The sequence below is a fragment of the Myxine glutinosa genome, chromosome 12 (genome assembly GCF_964187855.1).
Source record: "Myxine glutinosa chromosome 12, kmMyxGlut1.1, whole genome shotgun sequence".
Taxonomy (NCBI): domain Eukaryota; kingdom Metazoa; phylum Chordata; class Myxini; order Myxiniformes; family Myxinidae; genus Myxine; species Myxine glutinosa.
Genome location: NC_136272.1, coordinates 256,080 through 279,529, shown reverse-complemented (window position 1 = coordinate 279,529; position 23,450 = coordinate 256,080). Strand labels below are relative to the sequence as shown.

Here is a 23,450-nt window from a genome sequence, read left to right as displayed (position 1 = left end):
AAAGAAGAGATATCCATTTTTATTATTTTTATTTTTTTCGTTTAATTAACGATATCTGCCAAACCACGTGCTCTATCGCAAATTCCAAAAGGACATTTTAGTAGACTGACATGCTGAACAGATCTGTGAAGTTTCCCCTCGATTGGATCAAAAATGAGGGAGGAGCTCGGTTTTAAAGGTTCATGCTTAAAAACGTCATAACTCTGAAACCATGTGACGCATGACGTCATGCTCGGCGACTTTTTTGTTCGTCATGCGTATGCGATTCTGCCTGCAAAGTTTGGCCTCGATCTGTTCAGCCGTTGCAGAGAAAAAGGGGTTTTCGTGTTTACACGAAAAACAATATGGCGGCCGAACCACGTGACCTGTGACGTCATAATTACCATTAAAATTTTCTACAGAAAGAGTCCCCCCTAAGGTGAAAATTTGATCTCAATCGGTCCTATTATTGCAGAGAAAATGGTTTTTAAAGGAAATTAAAACTTAAAATGGCACTGAGTTAAGGATCATCAGAATTATCAGAATTCCCAAAGTTCAAAGTGCCATAACTTTGTCAAAAATGATCGAAACGTCGTGACGTTGGAACTTGATCTGTAACTTATCATGGGGCCCCATGTACCAAGTTTGAAATCATTAGCTTTAAGAGTTTAGAAAAAAAGTCCGGAAAACTGTTCTTTGCGTGACGGACTGACAGACTGACGACTGACAGACGGAGGACGGCGTGCAAACCTATAGTCCCCTCCGGTGTACACCGCTAGGGGACTAATAAGGGACGCGTCGGGTTTCAAAGTTTGGGGGTAACCTCCCCCACTCAGCCTCTAGCCTGGGAGCCTCCATGATCCGACATGGAAAAATCAAAGCCTGAGCGATTGTGCAGTCCACTGTCTTGTATTCATGTGTCACGTTTCATTTTCAATCAGCCGGGTGACAAGGGAATTGTAGCAAAAATAGCAAAAAGTTAACGAATGGATGCACGGACTGACATCCGGACATTATGACCCATTTTATGAGATCATCTCTTTGAGAATCGAGATGAGATGACCTAAAAATGGCAGAATTACCCTCTTCTCCTCTGCACTGCATCCTCCATACATGAGGAGTGGCAGATTGATGTGACATCGTGCTTCACGGAGGGGAGGACACATGTGACATCAAAAAAAAATCCTCTGACGTGCATACGTAAAGCTATTTCCATCTTTAAGGTTGGTATTCCCGTCAGCGAAGCCTCGGGTCTTATATTTTCGTGCCAATGAAATCTCCCATGACAGCAATCCCAATGGCACCATCTGGTTTGAATTCCGCAGCCCAGGGACCAACTCCTACGAACATTTCTACACCAATTAGAGTTCGTACTGACACCGGCCCACATTGGCCTGTCTCTTTCAACCATTAAACCTCTTTCAACCACTGCCTCATGGTCGAGAGCACACACCCTGTCCGTGGCGAGTCGACATCTCAGGGCACCGAATCGAGCTCAACAGTGTCCGTCCTGAGCACCTCCTGATATGACACAGTTTTCACTCAGTTTTGTACACTGGTCCTTTCCTATTTCATCTCAAGATGCTGCATGACGTCATTGCCGGGCACCGAAGGGGGTTCGGTGATGACGCGTGCTATAAGGGAGTACTGTACTCAGTTTTCACTCCGGTTGTTTGTTTGTTTATTTGTTTTCTTGTTACTTGCCGGAAAAAAGTTCCGGCAAATATGTTGGTTGGTTGGTTTGTCTGTCTTTCTGTCTGTCTGTTTGTGCACAGTACTACGTCTACATCATTGCACATAGCAATGTGCAGATGAGGAGTGGCAGATTGATGTGACATCGTGCTTCACGGAGGGGAGGACACATGTGACATCAAAAAAAAATCCCGAATCGACCAGTCAGGTGGTGCTCCATTTTGTGCAGTTCAGCAGGCAGGGACAGTAAAGTGCATCAGTCCCAAGCGCTCACATGTGGAGCCTGACAACAGGGGTTTCTGACTGACCTCCACAATTTCAAACTCAAGCTTGTGTGTTCGTCCACATATAACTCCGCACGTGAAAAAGCTGAATGCCTCAACTCTGTGTTTGCCTCTAAATCTTGTGTCCCAAACCCATCCCTCTCTGTACCCACCGTACCCAGTCGTACCCAGCTGCTCCTGGACTCTGTGTCCTTTCCTCCTGACAAGGTGGAAAAGTTTCTGTCAACCCTCGACTCTGATTCTGCAACTGGTCCTGACGGCATCAGCCCACGGGTCCTAAAATCATGTTCTTCTGCTCTTTCACTCCCTCTTTCTGTTCTCTTCACCCTCTCTTTTGCTCAAGGTCATCTGCCATCTGCTTGGAAATCGGCCAACATCACCGCTTTGCACAAAAAAGGTGCAAAAACAGATCCCAGCAACTACAGACCAATCAGCCTTCTCCCAATTATCAGCAAAGTCATGGAATCCATCATTGCTTCAGATATTAAATCTTTCCTCTTCTCCAATGGCTTGATCTCTGATCATCAATTTGGTTTCAGACCTGGTCACTCTACTCTGGACATGCTGATTCTGCTTTCTCAACAATGGATGGAGGTCCTCAACGCCAAACAGGAAATTAGAGCTGTCTCCCTTGACATTTCACGTGCCTTCGATACGGTCTGGCACCCTGCTCTGCTCTCCAAACTCTCCTCCTTTGGTATCCATGGAAATCTCCACGCATGGCTGGCGGACTTCCTCTCTGGTCGTAGTCAATGTGTGGCCCTGAATGGGTTTCTCTCATCTCCTCTTCCTGTTCAGGCTGGAGTTCCCCAAGGTAGTGTTCTGGGCCCTGTGCTTTTTCTGGTCTTCATCAATGATCTCTCTGACTCTCTTGAAAATCCTCTCTATCTCTTTGCTGACGACTCTACTCTCTGTCGCTCCATTCCTCATCCCTCAGATCGGCAGTCTGCAGCCTCCTCACTCTCTGCAGACCTGGACAAAATCACAGACTGGTCAAACAAGTGGAACATGTCTTTCAATCCTGACAAATCTCACACTCTTACAATGTCTCTCCGAAAGGACCGACTGGACAACCCTCCCATCTACTTTCTCAACAATCCTCTCCAAGAAGTTCTGTCGCTCAAGCTTTTGGGTCTCACTATCTGCCATGATCTTTCTTGGGAAAACCACATTTCCAAGCTGGCCTCCAAAGCCAGTCGCCGACTGGGCATCCTCCGTCGTGCGAAGTCCTTCCTTGGCACACCTGAGCTCCTCACCACATACAAGGCTTTCATCCGCAGCTCAATGGAATACTGTTCCCCCCTCTGGGCTGGTGCTCCTGCCTCACACCTTGCTCGGCTTCACGCTGTTGAGGCCAAAGCTTTCAGAATCATTGGAATCTCCTGCGATGTAGTCAACGCCGAGGGCCTTTCACTCACTCACCGCAGGCAGGTTGGTGGTCTTTCTGTCTTCTACCGACTCCTCTCCGGCCTTGCTCCCCCAGCTCTCTCTGTGCTCTGTCCCCCCAATATTCCTTCAGGTCGCACAAGATCTGCCTGCAACCCTCTTATGGTTAAACTGCCAAAGTCTAGGCTCTCTGCTCACCTTCACTCTTTCATTCCCCTTTTCTCCCGCCTCTGGAACAAACTCCCCCACTCCCTTCAATCCCACTCCTCCGTCCAGGTCTTTAAAACAGCTGTTCACCACCATCTCTTATCTTCCCCCATCGAAAACCTTGATCTTTTCTACCCCCGGTAATTCACCCCAGAGTCCTTGCAGTGTTCATATGTTTTAATCCTCTCCCACCTCCCCCCAAGTCCTCCCGATGTCCCTGCTCTCAAATGTTGTGTTTGTGTCCTTCCACCTCTTCCCCCTCTCTTTTGTGTCCTTCCCCCTCTCTCCCCATCTTGTCTGCCGCTCCTCTTGTTTTTTGTGTTTTGTGTGTCGGTTTGTCTTTTTGTGTGATTAATGTTAGCTCTTTCACGAGCCTCGATCTTGTATACAAAAAAAATAAAAAAAATAAAAAAATAGCATCGCCATACTTTACACACATATATGCCTTGCCCTGGAATAGACTGTGCCCAATTGTTAACTCTCTTGGTCCAAGGTCAAGCTCAAGGTCACCCAAAACGTGAAATCAGGGGGGTCGAGTTTTCATTTAAAATATATTTGAAACCACTATAACTCTAAAAGTACAAAAGAGTACACTTACTGTTACTGACATATAGGAAGTCACATACGACATTTCATTTGGCACCATGACCTTTGACCTTGAGTGACCTTGAAAGGTCAAACTCAAGGTCAAAAATTGTTTTTTTTACTAATAACTCTGTCAAACATTATCCGATTCCCTTCTAACCAACACCAAAATGTTCATTATTCAATTCCCGAAATATAACGTGGCATAAAATGGTCAACAATGCTTAGTTTTAATTATATTTTTGGTCAAAGGTCAGGGGGCCAAGTTTTCATTGAAAATAATGTTATGGTTTTTAGAACCTTCACTTTGTAAATTTAGTATTAAAATTTCCTATGTACATTCCCCCTTTAATTGGCTGTTAATTGAAATGAGTGCACCGTAGCTGGTCCATGAACAAGCACGTAGGCCACCATAGAACCTTTCAATAGTTATTTCTTATTCGATGTAGTTTAAGGCTCTGTCTCCCATTAATTGACACTGCATTGCACCGAATTGAAATAAGATAGTTCCCCTTTCAAGTTTCCCCATGGCCTCTTCAAAATGCCAGTAATTTTGGGTGGGGTTATTGGCATCACCATCGCCATTCGGATTGCCAACTGCATTCGCGACTCCATTACGCACGTGGTCAACCCTCGGAGAAGAAGGGGGAGGAGCTACATTACGGGCGTGGCCCGCACCTCGTGATCAGAGGGTGGAGCCAGGAAAGCCCTTGCCGACCAACCAAGGATGAGTGGGTATGGCTCAAGAGGGTGGGGTTATAAAACCCATTGGATCAGCCCCCACCAGGAGATGCGGCAGTCCACCGGAAGAGAGTTGAGTGAGCAGCAGCTTTGAACCAACCGGAGCTGAACCAACCGGAGCTGAACCAACCGCAGTTTTGACCACCGCAGCATTGACCACCGCCAGGAAAGCCCTTGCCGACCAACCAAGGATGAGTGGGTATGGCTCAAGAGGGTGGGGTTATAAAACCCATTGGATCAGCCCCCACCAGGAGATGCGGCAGTCCACCGGAAGAGAGTTGAGTGAGCAGCAGCTTTGAACCAACCGGAGCTGAACCAACCGGAGCTGAACCAACCGCAGTTTTGACCACCGCAGCATTGAGCGTCGACAGCGGTTTCGGCCGCGGCTACGAAGCGACGCCGCCGTGCGAACACGCCTGAGGAGGGGCGGCAGCTGCTCACTTTGCTGCTCACAGCTGCTCAGCCGGCCCGACCGTTCTCCTGCTCCAGCTGAACCTTCCTCCCCTTCCTGCCACTCCTGTCATCATACCCGTGTAGGTCTGACTGTCGTCTGTTTTGTGTGTCTTGTCCTGGGTTATAAGTAAGCTTGTATAGGTAAGCTAGTATTTGCACTGTGTCTTCTTACTCCTTCTGTCTTTATTTTCGTATTTTTTCTGGGCCCGACTGTTCTCCTGCTCCAGCTGAACCTTCCTCCCCTTCCTGCCACTCCTGTCATCATACCCGTGTAGGTCTGACTGTCGTCTGTTTTGTGTGTCTTGTCCTGGGTTATAAGTAAGCTTGTATAGGTAAGCTAGTATTTGCACTGTGTCTTCTTACTCCTTCTGTCTTTATTTTCGTATTTTTTCTCCTTCCTTGGTTTCTTTGGTCTTGTAAATATTAGTAATAAATTATATTTGTTCTTCCTACCTTGCCTTCTTTCCCTCACATCCGTTCGTCCTTGTCTTTTCCCTCATTGAATACCTGTGGCACGATTTGGCCAACGTTTCAGAATCGGGTCTAGTTCTGTTAATGGTTCGAGCCGCGGCTGCTAATCCGCTCGGCAATTAACATCTTGTCCGCGGTCTCGGACGAGGTTGCTCACCTGCCTCCCTGGAGGGAGCTGGGCAGCTTCAGGACTCACGTCGGTCAGTCACAGACAAGGGGATGAATCCCCCCTTGGTAAGGGGAAAAAGGGCCGACGGAGAGATCCGCAACAATATATTTCAAACCACAATAACTCTGAAACAACAACAACAACAACAACAGGCATTTTAAGGCCATTTTCCCTGCTAGAGTGGGGGTTAGCCTTGCGGTCCCCATGACAATCTTCTCCATTTTGTCCTATTTTCTGCATCTCTCCTTGTTAACACCCTTGCCCGCATTTTTTCTTCCACCATCTTTAACCAAGTCTTTCTCGGTCTTCCCTGTCCTCTACTTCCTTCTACATTCATTTCCATCACTCTTCTTAACCATTCACTTTCATCCTTCCACAACACATGACCAAACCATCTCAACCCGTTTCTCTTCACAGCATCAATCACAGGCTCTATTCCCATCATCTTTTGCAATTCATCATTTGTCTTACTCTCTCTCAACGATACTCCACACATCCACCGAACCATTCGCATTTCCACCCTTTGTTGCTGCTCTTCGTTCATTATCCATGCCTCGCTCCCTTAAATCAAAACACTTCTCACATCTGCAGCATTCACCTTTCCCTTCAGCTTCAACGACACTCCCCTCCTCATCAGCACGCCACTCAGTTCCCCAAACTTCTTCCATGCACATCTCACTCCAGCAACCGTTGCCGAGTCTGATCCACCTTCTCCATTCAGCATGTCTCCTGGGTAGCAAAACGTTTTCACAGCTTCCAGCTTCACGCGGTCTCCAAGATCCAACTCAACATTTCCTCCATCTGCAGCTCCCTCTGTGCACACCTTACACTTTAATGTAGCTGCCACACTGGTTAATGACCCTGTCAGACCACTACATTTTTGATGAACCCACTCAGCACACATTGTACATTGAATGGAGTTCACCCCGACACCCTTCCTGCACACAGCACACGGCCACTTCCCTGTTCTTTCCACCTCACCACATGTGATACGTGCTCCTCCCCGACCCCCTGATCACGGTGTACGTCCGAGCCCCGAGAGGAGCCACGGCAGAAAAATGTGTTATTCAGTGTCTAAAACAATATTGGAACCACACCAATGGTTATCAACAAACAAATATTGTATTAAAAATCACACAAGAATAATGATACAACAATAATAGCAATCAACCATACAATCAACACATCTTATGATGGTACCATAAACTAGTATAGGATAACTCACTGTGCTCCAAGTGAGTGGAAAAGAACATTTCCCCAATGTCTCTATAGCTCGAAGTTGATTCCCTCCAATAATCGTCAGAGCGATGTCGAAACGAAACCCGAACCCCGTTCAGATGACGTGCCCGGTCACACCGCCAAAACAGCAGAAAGGTGTAGGCGGCCGAAGCAGCGCAAAGTGTCACATGGTCCAAAACCACGTAAAACAAACTCGAGGAGGAATGTGAAATCCAAAGGCGCCCTCCCGGTATGAACGTTCATGGTTCACCATTGGCGAACCGCAAATTAATCTGAAACTCCGCGTTGCACACACACATCCCAGATAGACAACTGAATGGTGAAAAAGGCTGATGCGAAGCAAAGACCTTTTGCGATGAGCAAAGCGCGAGTGTTAAAATGGCCGATGGCTCGTATTTGAGTCGCAACGACCCGGCGATGATTCTTCAGAATCCCAACGCCAAACCTGACCACGCAGGTTTATCAATACCAGCGATAACACCTATCGCAGGAATTCCTTTCAAGGAAACTCAAAGTTCACTGGAGACTTTCGTTCGACTACACTCGCTGCGGAGCTTGAAGCGACCAGCTTCTTGTCCGACTTTTTGCCCCGCCTTCTTTTCCTCTTCTTCCTCATCTTCTTACGGCTTCCTGTCTCTTTTTAACATTAACACTTTTATCCTTTGCAAACAGTTCATGAACAATAAACCTTTTGAAGACAATAATAGTACATAGAATCAGAAATATTTCAAGTGGATGAAAACCACAACAACGGAAGTGACGAATCCGTAACATATGCTTTACCACTTGTCATCACCTTAGTCTTTCCGATATTCACCTTCAGACCTTTTGTCTCCATACATTCCTTCCACTTGTTCATCTTCTCCTTCAGTCCATCCATACTTTCTGCAATCAACACCAGATCATCTGCATACAACAACTCCCATGGTAAACCCTCCTTTACGTTCCGAGGCAGCACCTCCATCACAGCTACAAATAGTAGTGGACTTAGTACAGACCCCTGATGCACTCCCACCTTCACCTGAAACTCACCACTGTTCCCGTCCTTCGTCCTTACAGCTGCGAGCGCTCTCTCGTACATTGCATCACTATTCTGATCAACCATTCCTCCACTCCTAACTTCCTCAATGCCTATGTCACGACTTTGCGTGGAACCATATCGAATGCTTTCTCCAGATCAACAAACCCAAGAAACAACTTCTTCCTCTTCTCCATGTACTTCTACTGCAACTGCCTTACAATAAAAAGCGCGTCTGTCGTTCCTCTTCGTGGCATAAATCCAAACTGCATTTCGTCAATCTTCACTTTCTTCCTTATTCTCCTCTCCAACACCCTTTCCAATACCTTCATTCCATGCTCCAATAACTTTATCGCTCAATACGAGCCACAGTCCAGAGGGTCGCCTTTACCCTTGCATAGAGGGACGAGGGTACTCGGTGCCCAATCCACTGGAATGCGGCCTTCTTTCACCACCATTTTACAGATCTCTGTCATTCTCTTCACACCCCAACTTCCCGATTCCTTCAACATATCTCCCACAACTCCAGTCGGCCATCCCGCTTTTCTCCTCTTCATTGCTTTTATCGTTTCCTCAACTTCCTTCTCAGTTATCTTCTCTGCCGGTCCTAAAACTGGGTTACTCTCTATGTTGCCATCCCATTCATTCTCTGCATTCAACAGCATTTCCATATATCTCTTCCATCTTCCTTTCATTCCATCCGGGTCCACAACGATTTGTCCCACTTCATCCTTCAAGCAACTCACCGCCATCACATCACACCTCTCTTTCGCTATCTACTTTGCAATTCTGAATACCGCTCTCTGACCCCCTTCCGAATCCAAGCGTTCTCCGAACATTTTCCTACATGCCTCCTGCGCCTTTGATACCTCTTTCTTTGCAGCCTTCTTGGCTGCCTTATAACTTTCATGCTCTGCCTTTTCTGCGCCCATACCCTTCGCCTTCTGCCACTCCTTGAACTTCTTCCTCTTCTCATCAATCCTCTTTCCAACTTCATCACCCCACCACCATGTTTCCGAGTGCCTTTTGTCCAGGTGGTCCTTTTGTCCATCCACATACCTCACCAACGGCTCCCAACAGACTATCTTTCATTGACATCCAACCACTTTCAAGCTCAACCACATCATCCTCTACCATACTCATCCTCTCTTTTAATGCCTCCCTCACTGTCACCTCCTTCAACCTCCACAGCTTCATTCTCAGTTGGTATTTCACCCGCCGAGCTCTCGTCGCACCTTTCACCATTATGTTGCAGACAACCAAGTGGTGCTGTGAAACAGCCTCCTCCCTCGGGATCACCTTTGTGTCCCGGAGGTGCCCCCTATTTCGCCTGCGCACCATCAGGTAGTCAACGGTTGTCGTCGACCCACCTGACATGTATGGAACAAGCTTATGATCCACTTTCTGGAACTGAGTATTACAAATCAACAAATCAGCAAACTCCAAAATCCTTTCACCTTCTCCATTTCTCACACCATATCCGTAACCCCCATGAACTCCCTCAAAACCGTCCATACTCCTTCCCACCCCACATGTCCATTTCGGTCTCCTCCTACCACAACAACTTCCTCATCTTTCATGTATTCCATAAGCTTCTCTATTGCACACCAGAACTTGCCCTTCTCTTTATCGCTCCGACCAACCTGCAGAGCATATCCCGAGATGACGTTCACCGAGAGCTTTCCAATCATCATTTTCACCATCATCAACCTTTCACTCACTCGAGTCACACTCACCACACTGTCTACAAACTCCTCAGAAAACAGGTCAGCAACACCATGCATGCCTTCCGGGCACCCTTGCCACACAAACTTGTATTTCTGTCCCTTCATCATTCTCACACCACTTCCCTTCCATCTCGTCTCCTGCACACAACATATGTCCACTCGTCTTCTGACCAATACTTCCACCACTTCTCCTGATCTCCCTGTCATTGTCCCTACATTCCATGTCCCAAACGTCAGAAACCGATCTCCACGTGGAGCATCAGACGTTTGTCGTCATAAATGGAGTGATTTCCACCCTTGCTTCGATCGGGTTCCCCACCTTGAGTTTGATGAGAGGGAGTGGGGTCCCCCACGGGGTACTTCGGGCTGTACCCTGCCCATATGTAGTTGTAATTGTCATGGTTCCCTTTTTGAGGCAATGTTTTTATGGCCGGATGCCCTTCCTGACGCCAACCTTTTAGTCGCCTCTTATGACACGCAGGGATACGGTGTACCTATTCTAAACCGTGGTGCACACCGGCGAACACTACAACTCTGAAAGGACAAGAGATATGCATACACTTACTCAGTTACCTTCCATTGCTTAGCGTACAGTCACGTGAAAAAGTAAGTACACCCCATGTAAAGTTTTGACTTTTTCAACATATTTCAACATTCAGCTATTTGATCTTCATTTCAACAATATTGATAGATAAAGGTGATATAATATAACAAATATCATGAAACATTTACATTTTGTAGTCCATTGTATAATTTAAATAAACATAAATGCAAATTTCGCATGTGGAAAAAGTAAGTACATCCTTGGTTCTAATAGGTGGTATTGCCCCCTTTGGCAGAAACAACCTCAAGTAGGTGTTTCTTATAACTGTCTTCCAGTCTCTGACATCGACTGGGAGAAATTTTTGCCCACTCCTCCATGCAGAATTCTTTCAGCTGTGCGATGTTTGAGGGGTTTCTTGCATGCACAGCTCATTTCAAATCCCCCCACAACATCTCGAAGGGATTTAGATCCGGGCTTTGACTTGGCCATTCCAGAACCCTCCATTTCTTTCTTTCCAGACATTCCTTGGTGGATTTACTGGTGTGTTTAGGGTCATTGTCATGTTGCAAGGTCCACCTTCGGTTGAGCTTCAACTTTCCGACAGATGGCATCACATTATCCTCAAGCACCCTCTGGTACAATGAAGAATTCATAGTGGATTCTATGATGGTGAGCTGCCCAGGCCCTGATGCAGCAAAGCTGCCCCAAACCGTAATATTTCCACCACCATGCTTTGCAGTTGGTATCAGGTTCTTGTGGTCAAATGCTGTCTTTGGTTTTCGCCAAACATGTCTTCTGGTACTGTGGCCAAATAGCTCTACCTTTGACTCATCTGTCCAGAGCACATTGTTGCAGAAGTGCTGGTCTTTGCCTCGGTGTTCATTGGCAAACTTTAGTCTTGCCCTGATGTTCTTTCTGGACAGCAAAGGTTTACTCCTGGCACACCTCCCATGTAGATCAAATTTGTACAGCCTCTTTCTAATGGTAGAGTCGTGCACTTTGACATCAACAGTGGCAAGAGCTACCTGGAGGTCCCGTGATGACATTCTGAGGTTCTTAGAGACTTCTTTCAGCATCTTGTGGTCTGCTCTCGGGCTGAACTTGCTGGGGCGGCCTGGCCTGACCAAGTTGGCAGTTGTTTGGAATCTTCTCCACTTGTAGATGATCTTCCGGACAGTCGAATGATTGATTTCAAATTGTTTGGAGATCTTTTTAAATCCCTTCCCAGACTCGTAGGTATCTATAACCTTCTTTCTGAAGGCCTCGGAGAGCTCTTTTGATCTAGGCATGGTGACGCCGCACACTTCAACAACAAAGAGCAAATCAAACTAAATGTCTGAGGTTTAAATAAGATAGGTTCATCCGAGATCTTCTCTGATGATGTTCTAATCATTTGCATCTGAGCTGGTGCACCTGATTCTAATTTTAGGTATTTGAAGTAGTGATAAATGTGGGTGTGTACTTACTTTTTCCACAAGTGAAATTTGCATTTGTTTATTTAAATTATACAATGGACTACAAAATGTAAATGTTTCATGATATTTGTTATATTATATCACCTTTATCTGTCAATATTGTTGAAATGAAGATCAAATAGCTGTATGTTGAAATATGTTGAAAAAGTCAAAACTTTACATGGGGTGTACTTACTTTTTCACGTGACTGTATATACATGTATAGATTTCCCGCCATTTTGATCCAAAATGGCTGATAAAAAAGTACATTCCGGCAAGTCCTCGGTCTCTGCCCGATTTTTCATTTGTTTGTTTGTTTGTTTTCTTGTTTGTTTGTCCGGGCGATATCTCAGCCATCCTTTGAACTCGGAAGCTGAAATTTCGGCACAATTGTGAGCAAGTACTTTGTCAAAAAGTGTTTTTTGTTTTTTAATCAATCAATTAATTGTTTAGTTACTTAATTATTAGCGATGAATTATGTACTTATATATTTCCTTTCTCTTCTGGGCATTATCTCATGCACCTTTTGAGTTAGGAAGCTGATATTTGGACATGACAATGACCAAGTGATTTGGCTGTGAAGGCATTTTTGATTTATTGATTTATCAATTATTCGATTAATTATTTAATTAATGACTTAATTGATCAATTGTTTTAAGTTACAGATTCGGATTAAACGATGGTGGTTTCTGTATTCTATCAGCCAATTGATTGATTATTTAATTATTTATGATTATTATTTATTTCTTTTCATTCTTGATCTTTTTTTTTTTTCGCATCTGGGCAATATCTCAGGCACTTTTTGAGCTTGGAAGATAATATTTGGACAAGACAATGACCAAGTGATGTGGCTATAAAGGATATGTTTGATTTGTTGATTAATGAAATACTCGATTAATTATTTATTTCTTTTCGATTCATGACTTAATTAATTAATTTTCAAAAAGTTACAGCTTCGGATGAAGCACTAGTGGATTAGGTATGCTATTAGCCAATTGATTAAGAAAATATTTTATGATCAATATTTATTGGTTTTAATTATGCAATTAATCAATCAATTATTGTGTCCCTCCCAATACAGTTTCTATGAGCTGCACGGCGGTATTGCCAGGTGCCTAAGGCGCCCCAGCAATGCCGCGCTGAAGGATATTAATTTATTTGGCATGGGGGCGGTGTATTTTGAATGTATCTGTACTTTATTATAATTATTTTTTTTGTACACGAGCAAGGGTACCTGGCGTTGCACGGTGCTGTTCTCATCCTGTTGGCATTTTGAAGAAATCTATTAATTTTTTTCATTTTTTGTGGGGTTCTGAAACTCTTCCTTCACCCATTACGGAATGGGGTTGGGGATCATTTATGACAAAGGCATTAAGCCATTCGAGCGATATTTTTAAAAATCCAAAAAAATCCAACATGCCAACTCCCCAGCACTTACTGATGAACGTCGGAAAGTTTGACGAAGATCTGTTTGGCCATCTGTGAGAAATATGGCGACACAGACACACAGAAAGACAGACACACAGACATAGAAGACACACAGACATAGACAGACACACAGGCAGACATACAGACAGACAGACAAATATCTTTCTTGTGATGTTTCGCTGTAATACCTTTATTTTCCTCAATAACAATTGGATTAACCCCTGTGTGTCCCTATTATCACCTTCCGGCCTTCATCGTTTCTCAGATGATATTCATGAAGTCCTTTCGTTGCTTTAAGGCTTAAGCTGATACTTAATCCATGCCCGTTAATCTATAAAAATAACCCTTTAACCTGCCAAGGTGTCGTTTCCATACAAAGAGTAAATTGATGGTGTAAATTTGTTTTCACACTTTTCTACCCTATATCTTCTGCAGAATAACAAGATAGACTCCATTGCAAATGACACATTCTGCAAACCTGGGGACAAGACATATGTGAGAAAAAACCTTGGGGATGTTCGTTTGGACAACAACCCCGTACTCCTGGGATCTGTCCCTGATGCCTACATTTGCCTTCACCGCCTTCCCACTGGGCGATTTTAATGGAAACTTTTACATTGATTAAAAGATATATAATCCAATATGCTGAGCTTTTAACATGATCCTCCACTATGGCCATTGTCAACCAATATTTAGGCAACCTTTCCCTTTCTTATCTCCTACATAATCTCAATTTGATTTCCAGTTCCTACTTCCAACTGTCTGACCATATTTTTCTTTGCCTTTTTACACCACCCTATCAAACTGTGTGTATATTTCCACATAGCTCAAAAATGTTTGTTCATTATCAAAATAAAAAAAATTGAGAAACGTAAGATGGAGCATAAAATGCAACCTGTGCAATGGAACGGCACATGTTACAAAACACCATCCTCTATGGACTTGATTATATCATGCATGTTACAAAACAACATCCTCTATGGATCTGATTATATCATGCATGTTACAAAACACCATCCTCTATGGACTTGATTATATCATGCATGTTACAAAACAACATCCTCTATGGATCTGATTATATCATGCATGTTACAAAACACCATCCTCTATGGACTTGATTATATCATGCATGTTACAAAACACCATCCTCTATGGACTTGATTACATCATGCATGTTACAAAACACCATCCTCTATGGACTTGATTATATCATGCATGTTACAAAACACCATCCTCTGTGGACTTGATTATATCATGCATGTTACAAAAAACCATCCTCTATCGACTTGATTATATCATGCATGTTACAAAACACCATCCTCTATGGACTTGATTATATCATGCATGTTACAAAACACCATCCTCAATGGACTTGATTATATCATGCATGTTACAAAACACCATCCTCTATGGACCTGATTATATCATGCATGTTACGAAACACCATCCTCTATCGACTTGATTATATCATGCATGTTACAAAACACCATCCTCCATGGACTTGATTATATCATGCATGTTACTAAACACCATCCTCTGTGGACATGATTATATCATGCATGTTACAAAACACCATCCTCTATGGACGTGATTATATCATGCATGTTACGAAACACCATCCTCTATCGACTTGATTATATCATGCATGTTACAAAACACCATCCTCCATGGACTTGATTATATCATGCATGTTACTAAACACCATCCTCTGTGGACATGATTATATCATGCATGTTACAAAACACCATCCTCTATGGACCTGATTATATCATGCATGTTACGAAACACCATCCTCTATCGACTTGATTATATCATGCATGTTACAAAACACCATCCTCTTTGGATCTGATTATATAATGTTGTTACAAAACACCATCCTCCATGGACTTGATTATATCATGCATGTAACAAAACACCATCCTCTGTGGACATGATTATATCATGCATGTTACAAAACACCATCCTCTATGGTCCTGATTATATCATGCATGTTACAAAACACCATCCTCTATGGTCCTGATTATATCATGCATGTTACAAAACACCATCCTCTTTGGATCTGATTATATAATGTTGGTACAAAACACCATCCTCTATCAACTTGATTATATCATGCATGTTACAAAACACCATCCTCTATCGACTTGATTTTATCATGCATGTTACAAAACACCATCCTCTATGGACTTGATTATATCATGCATGTTACAAAACACCATCCTCTATGGACTTGATTATATCATGCATGCTACAAAACACCATCCTCAATGGACTTGATTATATCATGCATGTTACAAAACACCATCCTCTATGGTCTTGATTTTATCATGCATGTTACAAAACACCATCCTCTATGGATCTGATTATATCATGCATGTTTTAAACCATCCTCTATGGATCTGATTATATCATGTATGTTGCAAAACACCATCCTCTATGGACATGATTCTATCATGCATGTTACAAAACACCATCCTCTATGGACTTGATTATATCATGCATGTTACAAAACACCATCCTCAATGGACTTGATTACATCATGCATGTTACAAAACACCATCCTCTATGGACTTGATTATATCATGCATGCTACAAAACACCATCCTCAATGGACTTGATTATATCATGCATGTTACAAAACACCATCCTCAATGGACTTGATTATATCATGCATGTTACAAAACACCATCCTCTATGGACTTGATTATATCATGCATGCTACAAAACACCATCCTCAATGGACTTGATTATATCATGCATGTTACAAAACACCATCCTCTATGGACTTGATTATATCATGCATGTTACAAAACACCATCCTCTATGGACTTGATTACATCATGCATGTTACAAAACACCATCCTCTATGGACTTGATTATATCATGCATGTTACAAAACACCATCCTCAATGGACTTGATTATATCATGCATGTTACAAAACACCATCCTCAATGGACTTGATTATATCATGCATGTTACAAAACACCATCCTCAATGGACTTGATTATATCATGCATGTTACAAAACACCATCCTCAATGGACTTGATTATATCATGCATGTTACAAAACACCATCCTCTATGGACTTGATTATATCATGGATGTTACAAAACACCATCCTCAATGGACTTGATTATATCATGCATGTTACAAAACACCATCCTCTATGGACTTGATTATATCATGCATGTTACAAAACACCATCCTCTATGGACTTGATTACATCATGCATGTTACAAAACACCATCCTCTATGAACTTGATTATATCATGCATGTTACAAAACAACATCCTCTATGGACTTGATTACATCATGCATGTTACAAAACACCATCCTCTATGAACTTGATTATTCAATTCATTCAATACGTTATTGCCACATCAACTTAACAGTTGTTAGGAATTTGAGGTCTTAAAGACAAAATTATATAATTATATAATGCATGTTTTAAACAACATCCTCCATGGATCTAATTATGTCATGCATGTTACAAAACAACATCCTCTATGGATCTGATCATATCATGCATGTTACAAAAAGCATCCTCTATGGACCTGATTATATCATGCATGTTACAAAACAACATCCTCTATGGATCTGGTTATATCATGCATGTTAGAAAACAACATCCTCTATGGATCTGATTATATCATGCATGTTACAAAACAACATCCTCTATGGACCTGATTATATCATGCATGTTACAAAACAACATCCTCTATGGATCTGATTATATCATGCATGTTACACAACAACATCCTCTATGGATCTGATTATATCATGCATGTTACAAAACAACATCCTCTATGGATCTGATAAAATCATGCATGTTACAAAACAACATCCTCTATGGATCTGATTATAGCATGCATGTTACAAAACAACATCCTCTATGGATCTGATTATATCATGCATGTTACAAAACAACATCCTCTATGGACCTGATTATATCATGCATGTTACAAAACACCACCCTCTATGGATCTGATTATATCATGCAAGTTACAAAACACCATCCTCTATGGATCTGATTATATCATAAATGTTACAAAACAACATCTTCTATGGATCTGATTATATCATGCATGTTACAAAACACCATCTTCTATGGATCTGATTATATCATGCATGTTACAAAACACCATCCTCTATGGACCCGATTATATCATGCATGTTACAAAACACCACCCTCTATGGATCTGATTATATCATGCATGTTACAAAACACCATCCTCTATGGATCTGATTATATCATGCATGTTACAAAACAACATCCTCTATGGATCTGATTATATCATGCATGTTACAAAACACCATCCTCTATGGACCCGATTATATCATGCATGTTACAAAACACCACCCTCTATGGATCTGATTATATCATGCATGTTACAAAACACCATCTTCTATGGATCTGATTTTATCATGCATGTTACAAAACACCACCCTCTATGGATCTGATTATATCATGCATGTTACAAAACACCATCCTCTATGGATCTGATTATATCATGCATGTTACAAAACAACATCCTCTATGGATCTGATTATATCATGCATGTTACAAAACACCATCCTCTATGGAACTGATTATATCATGCATGTTGCAAAACACCATCCTCTATGGATCTGATTATATCATGCATGTTACAAAACACCATCCTCTATGGATCTGATTATATCATGCATGTTACAAAACAACATCCTCTATGGATCTGATTATATCATGCATGTTACAAAACAACATCCTCTATGGATCTGATTATATCATGCATGTTACAAAACACCATCCTCTATGGATCTGATTATATCATGCATGTTACAAAACACCATCCTCTATGGATCTGATTATATCATGCATGTTACAAAACACCATCCTCTATGGATCTGATTATATCATGCATGTTACAAAACACCATCCTCTATGGATCTGATTATATCATGCATGTTACAAAACAACATCCTCTATGGATCTGATTATATCATGCATGTTACAAAACACCATCCTCTATGGATCTGATTATATCATGCATGTTACAAAACACCATCCTCTATGGATCTGATTATATCATGCATGTTACAAAACACCATCCTCTATGGATCTGATTATATCATGCATGTTACAAAACAACATCCTCTATGGATCTGATTATATCATGCATGTTACAAAACACCATCCTCTATGGATCTGATTATATCATGCATGTTACAAAACAACATCCTCTATGGATCTGATTATATCATGCATGTTACAAAACACCATCCTCTATGGATCTGATTATATCATGCATGTTACAAAACACCATCCTCTATGGATCTGATTATATCATGCATGTTACAAAACACCATCCTCTATGGATCTGATTATATCATGCATGTTACAAAACAACATCCTCTATGGATCTGATTATATCATGCATGTTACAAAACACCATCCTCTATGGAACTGATTATATCATGCATGTTGCAAAACACCATCCTCTATGGATCTGATTATATCATGCATGTTACAAAACACCATCCTCTATGGATCTGATTATATCATGCAGGTTACAAAACACCATCCTCTATGGAACTGATTATATCATGCATGTTACAAAACAACATCCTCTATGGATCTGATTATATCATGCATGTTACAAAACAACATCCTCTATGGATCTGATTATATCATGCATGTTACAAAACACCATCCTCTATGGATCTGATTATATCATGCATGTTACAAAACAACATCCTCTATGGATCTGATTATATCATGCATGTTACAAAACACCATCCTCTATGGATCTGATTATATCATGCATGTTACAAAACAACATCCTCTATGGATCTGATTATATCATGCATGTTACAAAACACCATCCTCTATGGATCTGATTATATCATGCATGTTACAAAACAACATCCTCTATGGATCTGATTATATCATGCATGTTACAAAACAACATCCTCTATGGATCTGATTATATCATGCATGTTACAAAACAACATCCTCTATGGATCTGATTATATCATGCATGTTACAAAACAACATCCTCTATGGATCTGATTATATCATGCATGTTACAAAACACCATCCTCTATGGAACTGATTATATCATGCATGTTGCAAAACACCATCCTCTATCGCTCTGATTATATCATGCATGAACGAAACTGCATGTATTGAAATTGTTTGAAATTTCAGCACTTCCTGTCCCTATAGGATGATTTCTCATTCATTTAGCAATTGTAATCATATTTCACATGCAAATTCGCTTTTGTATGGAACTCTGGGAAACGAACAAATACTGTCTTCTGGTTCTCCCAGTTCATGATTTTTGTTTGTGCTGATTTTTCTGATTTGAAAATGTTTTGTATCTGCCTGTCTTTCTCTTATTGTAATTCCTGCCACGGTCTTTTCTTATTGTCCTCTTCGAGCTTATAAAGTTATTTTCAGTCCTGATGTTTTCTCAATAAAAGTTACAAGCAATGAGTTTAATACATCCCAGAATGCTGTACATCATTCCTTTACAGGTGACATTTAGTCGCATGATACAGCTCATGAGCAGGTGTAAAGATGCAATGGTATGACATGTAAACGAAAGGAAAGTAAAACCAATATTTACAAAGGAAACTCAGTACTTGGTACTTTTACAAACTCCTCTTCACGGAAAGTGCAAAGCACCCCTCCCTTTATTCAAGGGATCGTTTCTCTGTATGCAGCTTTAACAGGGGGACTGAAAATTATTTTTTTTAGCTTCTACTGGATGAAATCGGCTGCAAATTTCAGAAGTAAATGCTTTGTACATCGAGGTAATTTGTTCCAAATTTCAGAAGTAAATGCTTTTTACATCGAGGTAATTTGTTCCAAATTTCAGAAGTAAATGCTTTTTACATCGAGGTAATTTGTTCCAAATTTCAGAAGTAAATGCTTTGTACATCGAGGTAATTTGTTCCAAATTTCAGAAGCAAATGCTTTGTACATCGAGGTAATTTGTTCCAAATTTCAGAAGTAAATGCTTTGTACATCGAGGTAATTTGTTCCAAATTTCAGAAGTAAATGCTTTGTACATCGAGGTAATTTGTTCCAAATTTCAGAAGTAAATGCTTTGTACATCGAGGTAATTTGTTCCAAATTTCAGAAGTAAATGCTTTGTACATCGAGGTAATTTGTTCCAAATTTCAGAAGTAAATGCTTTGTACATCGAGGTAATTTGTTCCAAATTTCAGAAGTAAATGCTTTGTACATCGAGGTTATTTGTTCCAAATTTCAGAAGTAAATGCTTTGTACATCGAGGTAATTTGTTCCAAGTTTCAGAAGTAAATGCTTTGTACATCGAGGTAATTTGTTCCAAATTTCAGAAGTAAATGCTTTGTACATCGAGGTTATTTGTTCCAAATTTCAGAAGTAAATGCTTTGTACATCGAGGTAATTTGTTCCAAATTTCAGAAGTAAATGCTTTGTACATCGAGGTAATTTGTTCCAAATTTCAGAAGTAAATGCTTTGTACATCGAGGTAATTTGTTCCAAATTTCAGAAGTAAATGCTTTGTACATCGAGGTAATTTGTTCCAAATTTCAGAAGTAAATGCTTTGTACATCGAGGTAATTTGTTCCAAATTTCAGAAGTAAATGCTTTTTACATCGAGGTAATTTGTTCCAAATTTCAGAAGTAAATGCTTTTTACATCGAGGTAATTTGTTCCAAATTTCAGAAGTAAATGCTTTGTACATCGAGGTAATTTGTTCCAAATTTCAGAAGTAAATGCTTTGTACATCGAGGTAATTTGTTCCAAATTTCAGAAGTAAATGCTTTGTACATCGAGGTAATTTGTTCCAAATTTCAGAAGTAAATGCTTTGTACATCGAGGTAATTTGTTCCAAATTTCAGAAGTAAATGCTTTGTACATCGAGGTAATTTGTTCCAAATTTCAGAAGTAAATGCTTTGTACATCGAGGTAATTTGTTCCAAATTTCAGAAGTAAATGCTTTGTACATCGAGGTAATTTGTTCCAAATTTCAGAAGTAAATGCTTTGTACATCGAGGTAATTTGTTCCAAATTTCAGAAGTAAATGCTTTGTACATCGAGGTAATTTGTTCCAAATTTCAGAAGTAAATGCTTTGTACATCGAGGTAATTTGTTCCAAATTTCAGAAGTAAATGCTTTGTACATCGAGGTAATTTGTTCCAAATTTCAGAAGTAAATGCTTTGTACATCGAGGTAATTTGTTCCAAATTTCAGAAGTAAATGCTTTTTACATCGAGGTAATTTGTTCCAAATTTCAGAAGTAAATGCTTTGTACATCGAGGTAATTTGTTCCAAATTTCAGAAGTAAATGCTTTTTACATCGAGGTAATTTGTTCCAAATTTCAGAAGTAAATGCTTTTTACATCGAGGTAATTTGTTCCAAATTTCAGAAGTAAATGCTTTCTACATCGAGGTAATTTGTTCCAAATTTCAGAAGTAAATGCTTTTTATATCGAGGTAATTTGTTCCAAATTTCAGAAGTAAATGCTTTTTACATCGAGGTAATTTGTTCCAAATTTCAGAAGTAAATGCTTTGTACATCGAGGTAATTTGTTCCAAATTTCAGAAGTAAATGCTTTTTACATCGAGGTAATTTGTTCCAAATTTCAGAAGTAAATGCTTTTTACATCGAGGTAATTTGTTCCAAATTTCAGAAGTAAATGCTTTTTACATCGAGGTAATTTGTTCCAAATTTCAGAAGCAAATGCTTTGTACATCGAGGTTATTTGTTCCAAATTTCAGAAGTAAATGCTTTGTACATCGAGGTAATTTGTTCCAAATTTCAGAAGTAAATGCTTTGTACATCGAGGTAATTTGTTCCAAATTTCAGAAGTAAATGCTTTGTACATCGAGGTAATTTGTTCCAAATTTCAGAAGTAAATGCTTTGTACATCGAGGTAATTTGTTCCAAATTTCAGAAGTAAATGCTTTGTACATCGAGGTAATTTGTTCCAAATTTCAGAAGTAAATGCTTTGTACATCGAGGTAATTTGTTCCAAATTTCAGAAGTAAATGCTTTGTACATCGAGGTAATTTGTTCCAAATTTCAGAAGTAAATGCTTTGTACATCGAGGTAATTTGTTCCAAATTTCAGAAGTAAATGCTTTGTACATCGAGGTAATTTGTTCCAAATTTCAGAAGTAAATGCTTTGTACATCGAGGTAATTTGTTCCAAATTTCAGAAGCAAATGCTTTGTACATCGAGGTAATTTGTTCCAAATTTCAGAAGTAAATGCTTTTTACATCGAGGTTATTTGTTCCAAATTTCAGAAGTAAATGCTTTGTACATCGAGGTTATTTGTTCCAAATTTCAGAAGTAAATGCTTTGTACATCGAGGTAATTTGTTCCAAATTTCAGAAACAAATGCTTTGTACATCGAGGTAATTTGTTCCAAATTTCAGAAGTAAATGCTTTGTACATCGAGGTAATTTGTTCCAAATTTCAGAAGTAAATGCTTTGTACATCGAGGTAATTTGTTCCAAATTTTAGAAGTAAATGCTTTGTACATCGAGGTTATTTGTTCCAAATTTCAGAAGTAAATGCTTTGTACATCGAGGTAATTTGTTCCAAATTTCAGAAGCAAATGCTTTGTACATCGAGGTAATTTGTTCCAAATTTCAGAAGTAAATGCTTTTTACATCGAGGTAATTTGTTCCAAATTTCAGAAGTAAATGCTTTGTACATCGATGTTATTTGTTCCAAATTTCAGAAGCAAATGCTTTGTACATCGAGGTAATTTGTTCCAAATTTCAGAAGTAAATGCTTTGTACATCGAGGTAATTTGTTCCAAATTTCAGAAGCAAATGCTTTGTACATCGAGGTAATTTGTTCCAAATTTCAGAAGTAAATGCTTTGTACATCGAGGTAATTTGTTCCAAATTTCAGAAGCAAATGCTTTGTACATCGAGGTAATTTGTTCCAAATTTCAGAAGTAAATGCTTTTTACATCGAGGTTATTTGTTCCAAATTTCAGAAGTAAATGCTTTGTACATCGAGGTAATTTGTTCCAAATTTCAGAAGTAAATGCTTTGTACATCGAGGTAATTTGTTCCAAATTT

General features: G+C 40.4%; 1 protein-coding gene and 1 long non-coding RNA gene across 2 annotated transcripts in view; both read left to right on the top strand.

The window, feature by feature from the left end:
- Positions 1 to 14,271, top strand: part of LOC137438265 (epiphycan) — a 188,698-nt gene extending 174,427 nt beyond the window's left edge. Inside the window, exon 7 of the mRNA XM_068133381.2 lies at positions 13,813 to 14,271. Within this exon, the coding sequence (XP_067989482.1) occupies positions 13,813 to 13,980 (168 nt within the window). The 3' untranslated portion in view covers positions 13,981 to 14,271. The remainder of the gene's footprint in view (positions 1 to 13,812) is intronic.
- A 2,280-nt stretch (positions 14,272 to 16,551) lies between these two features.
- Positions 16,552 to 19,874, top strand: LOC144888472 (uncharacterized). Its single transcript, XR_013621027.1, has 2 exons — positions 16,552 to 18,196; positions 18,928 to 19,874. It is a non-coding gene; the product is annotated as an uncharacterized LOC144888472 (long non-coding RNA).
- Positions 19,875 to 23,450: the final 3,576 nt, after the last annotated feature.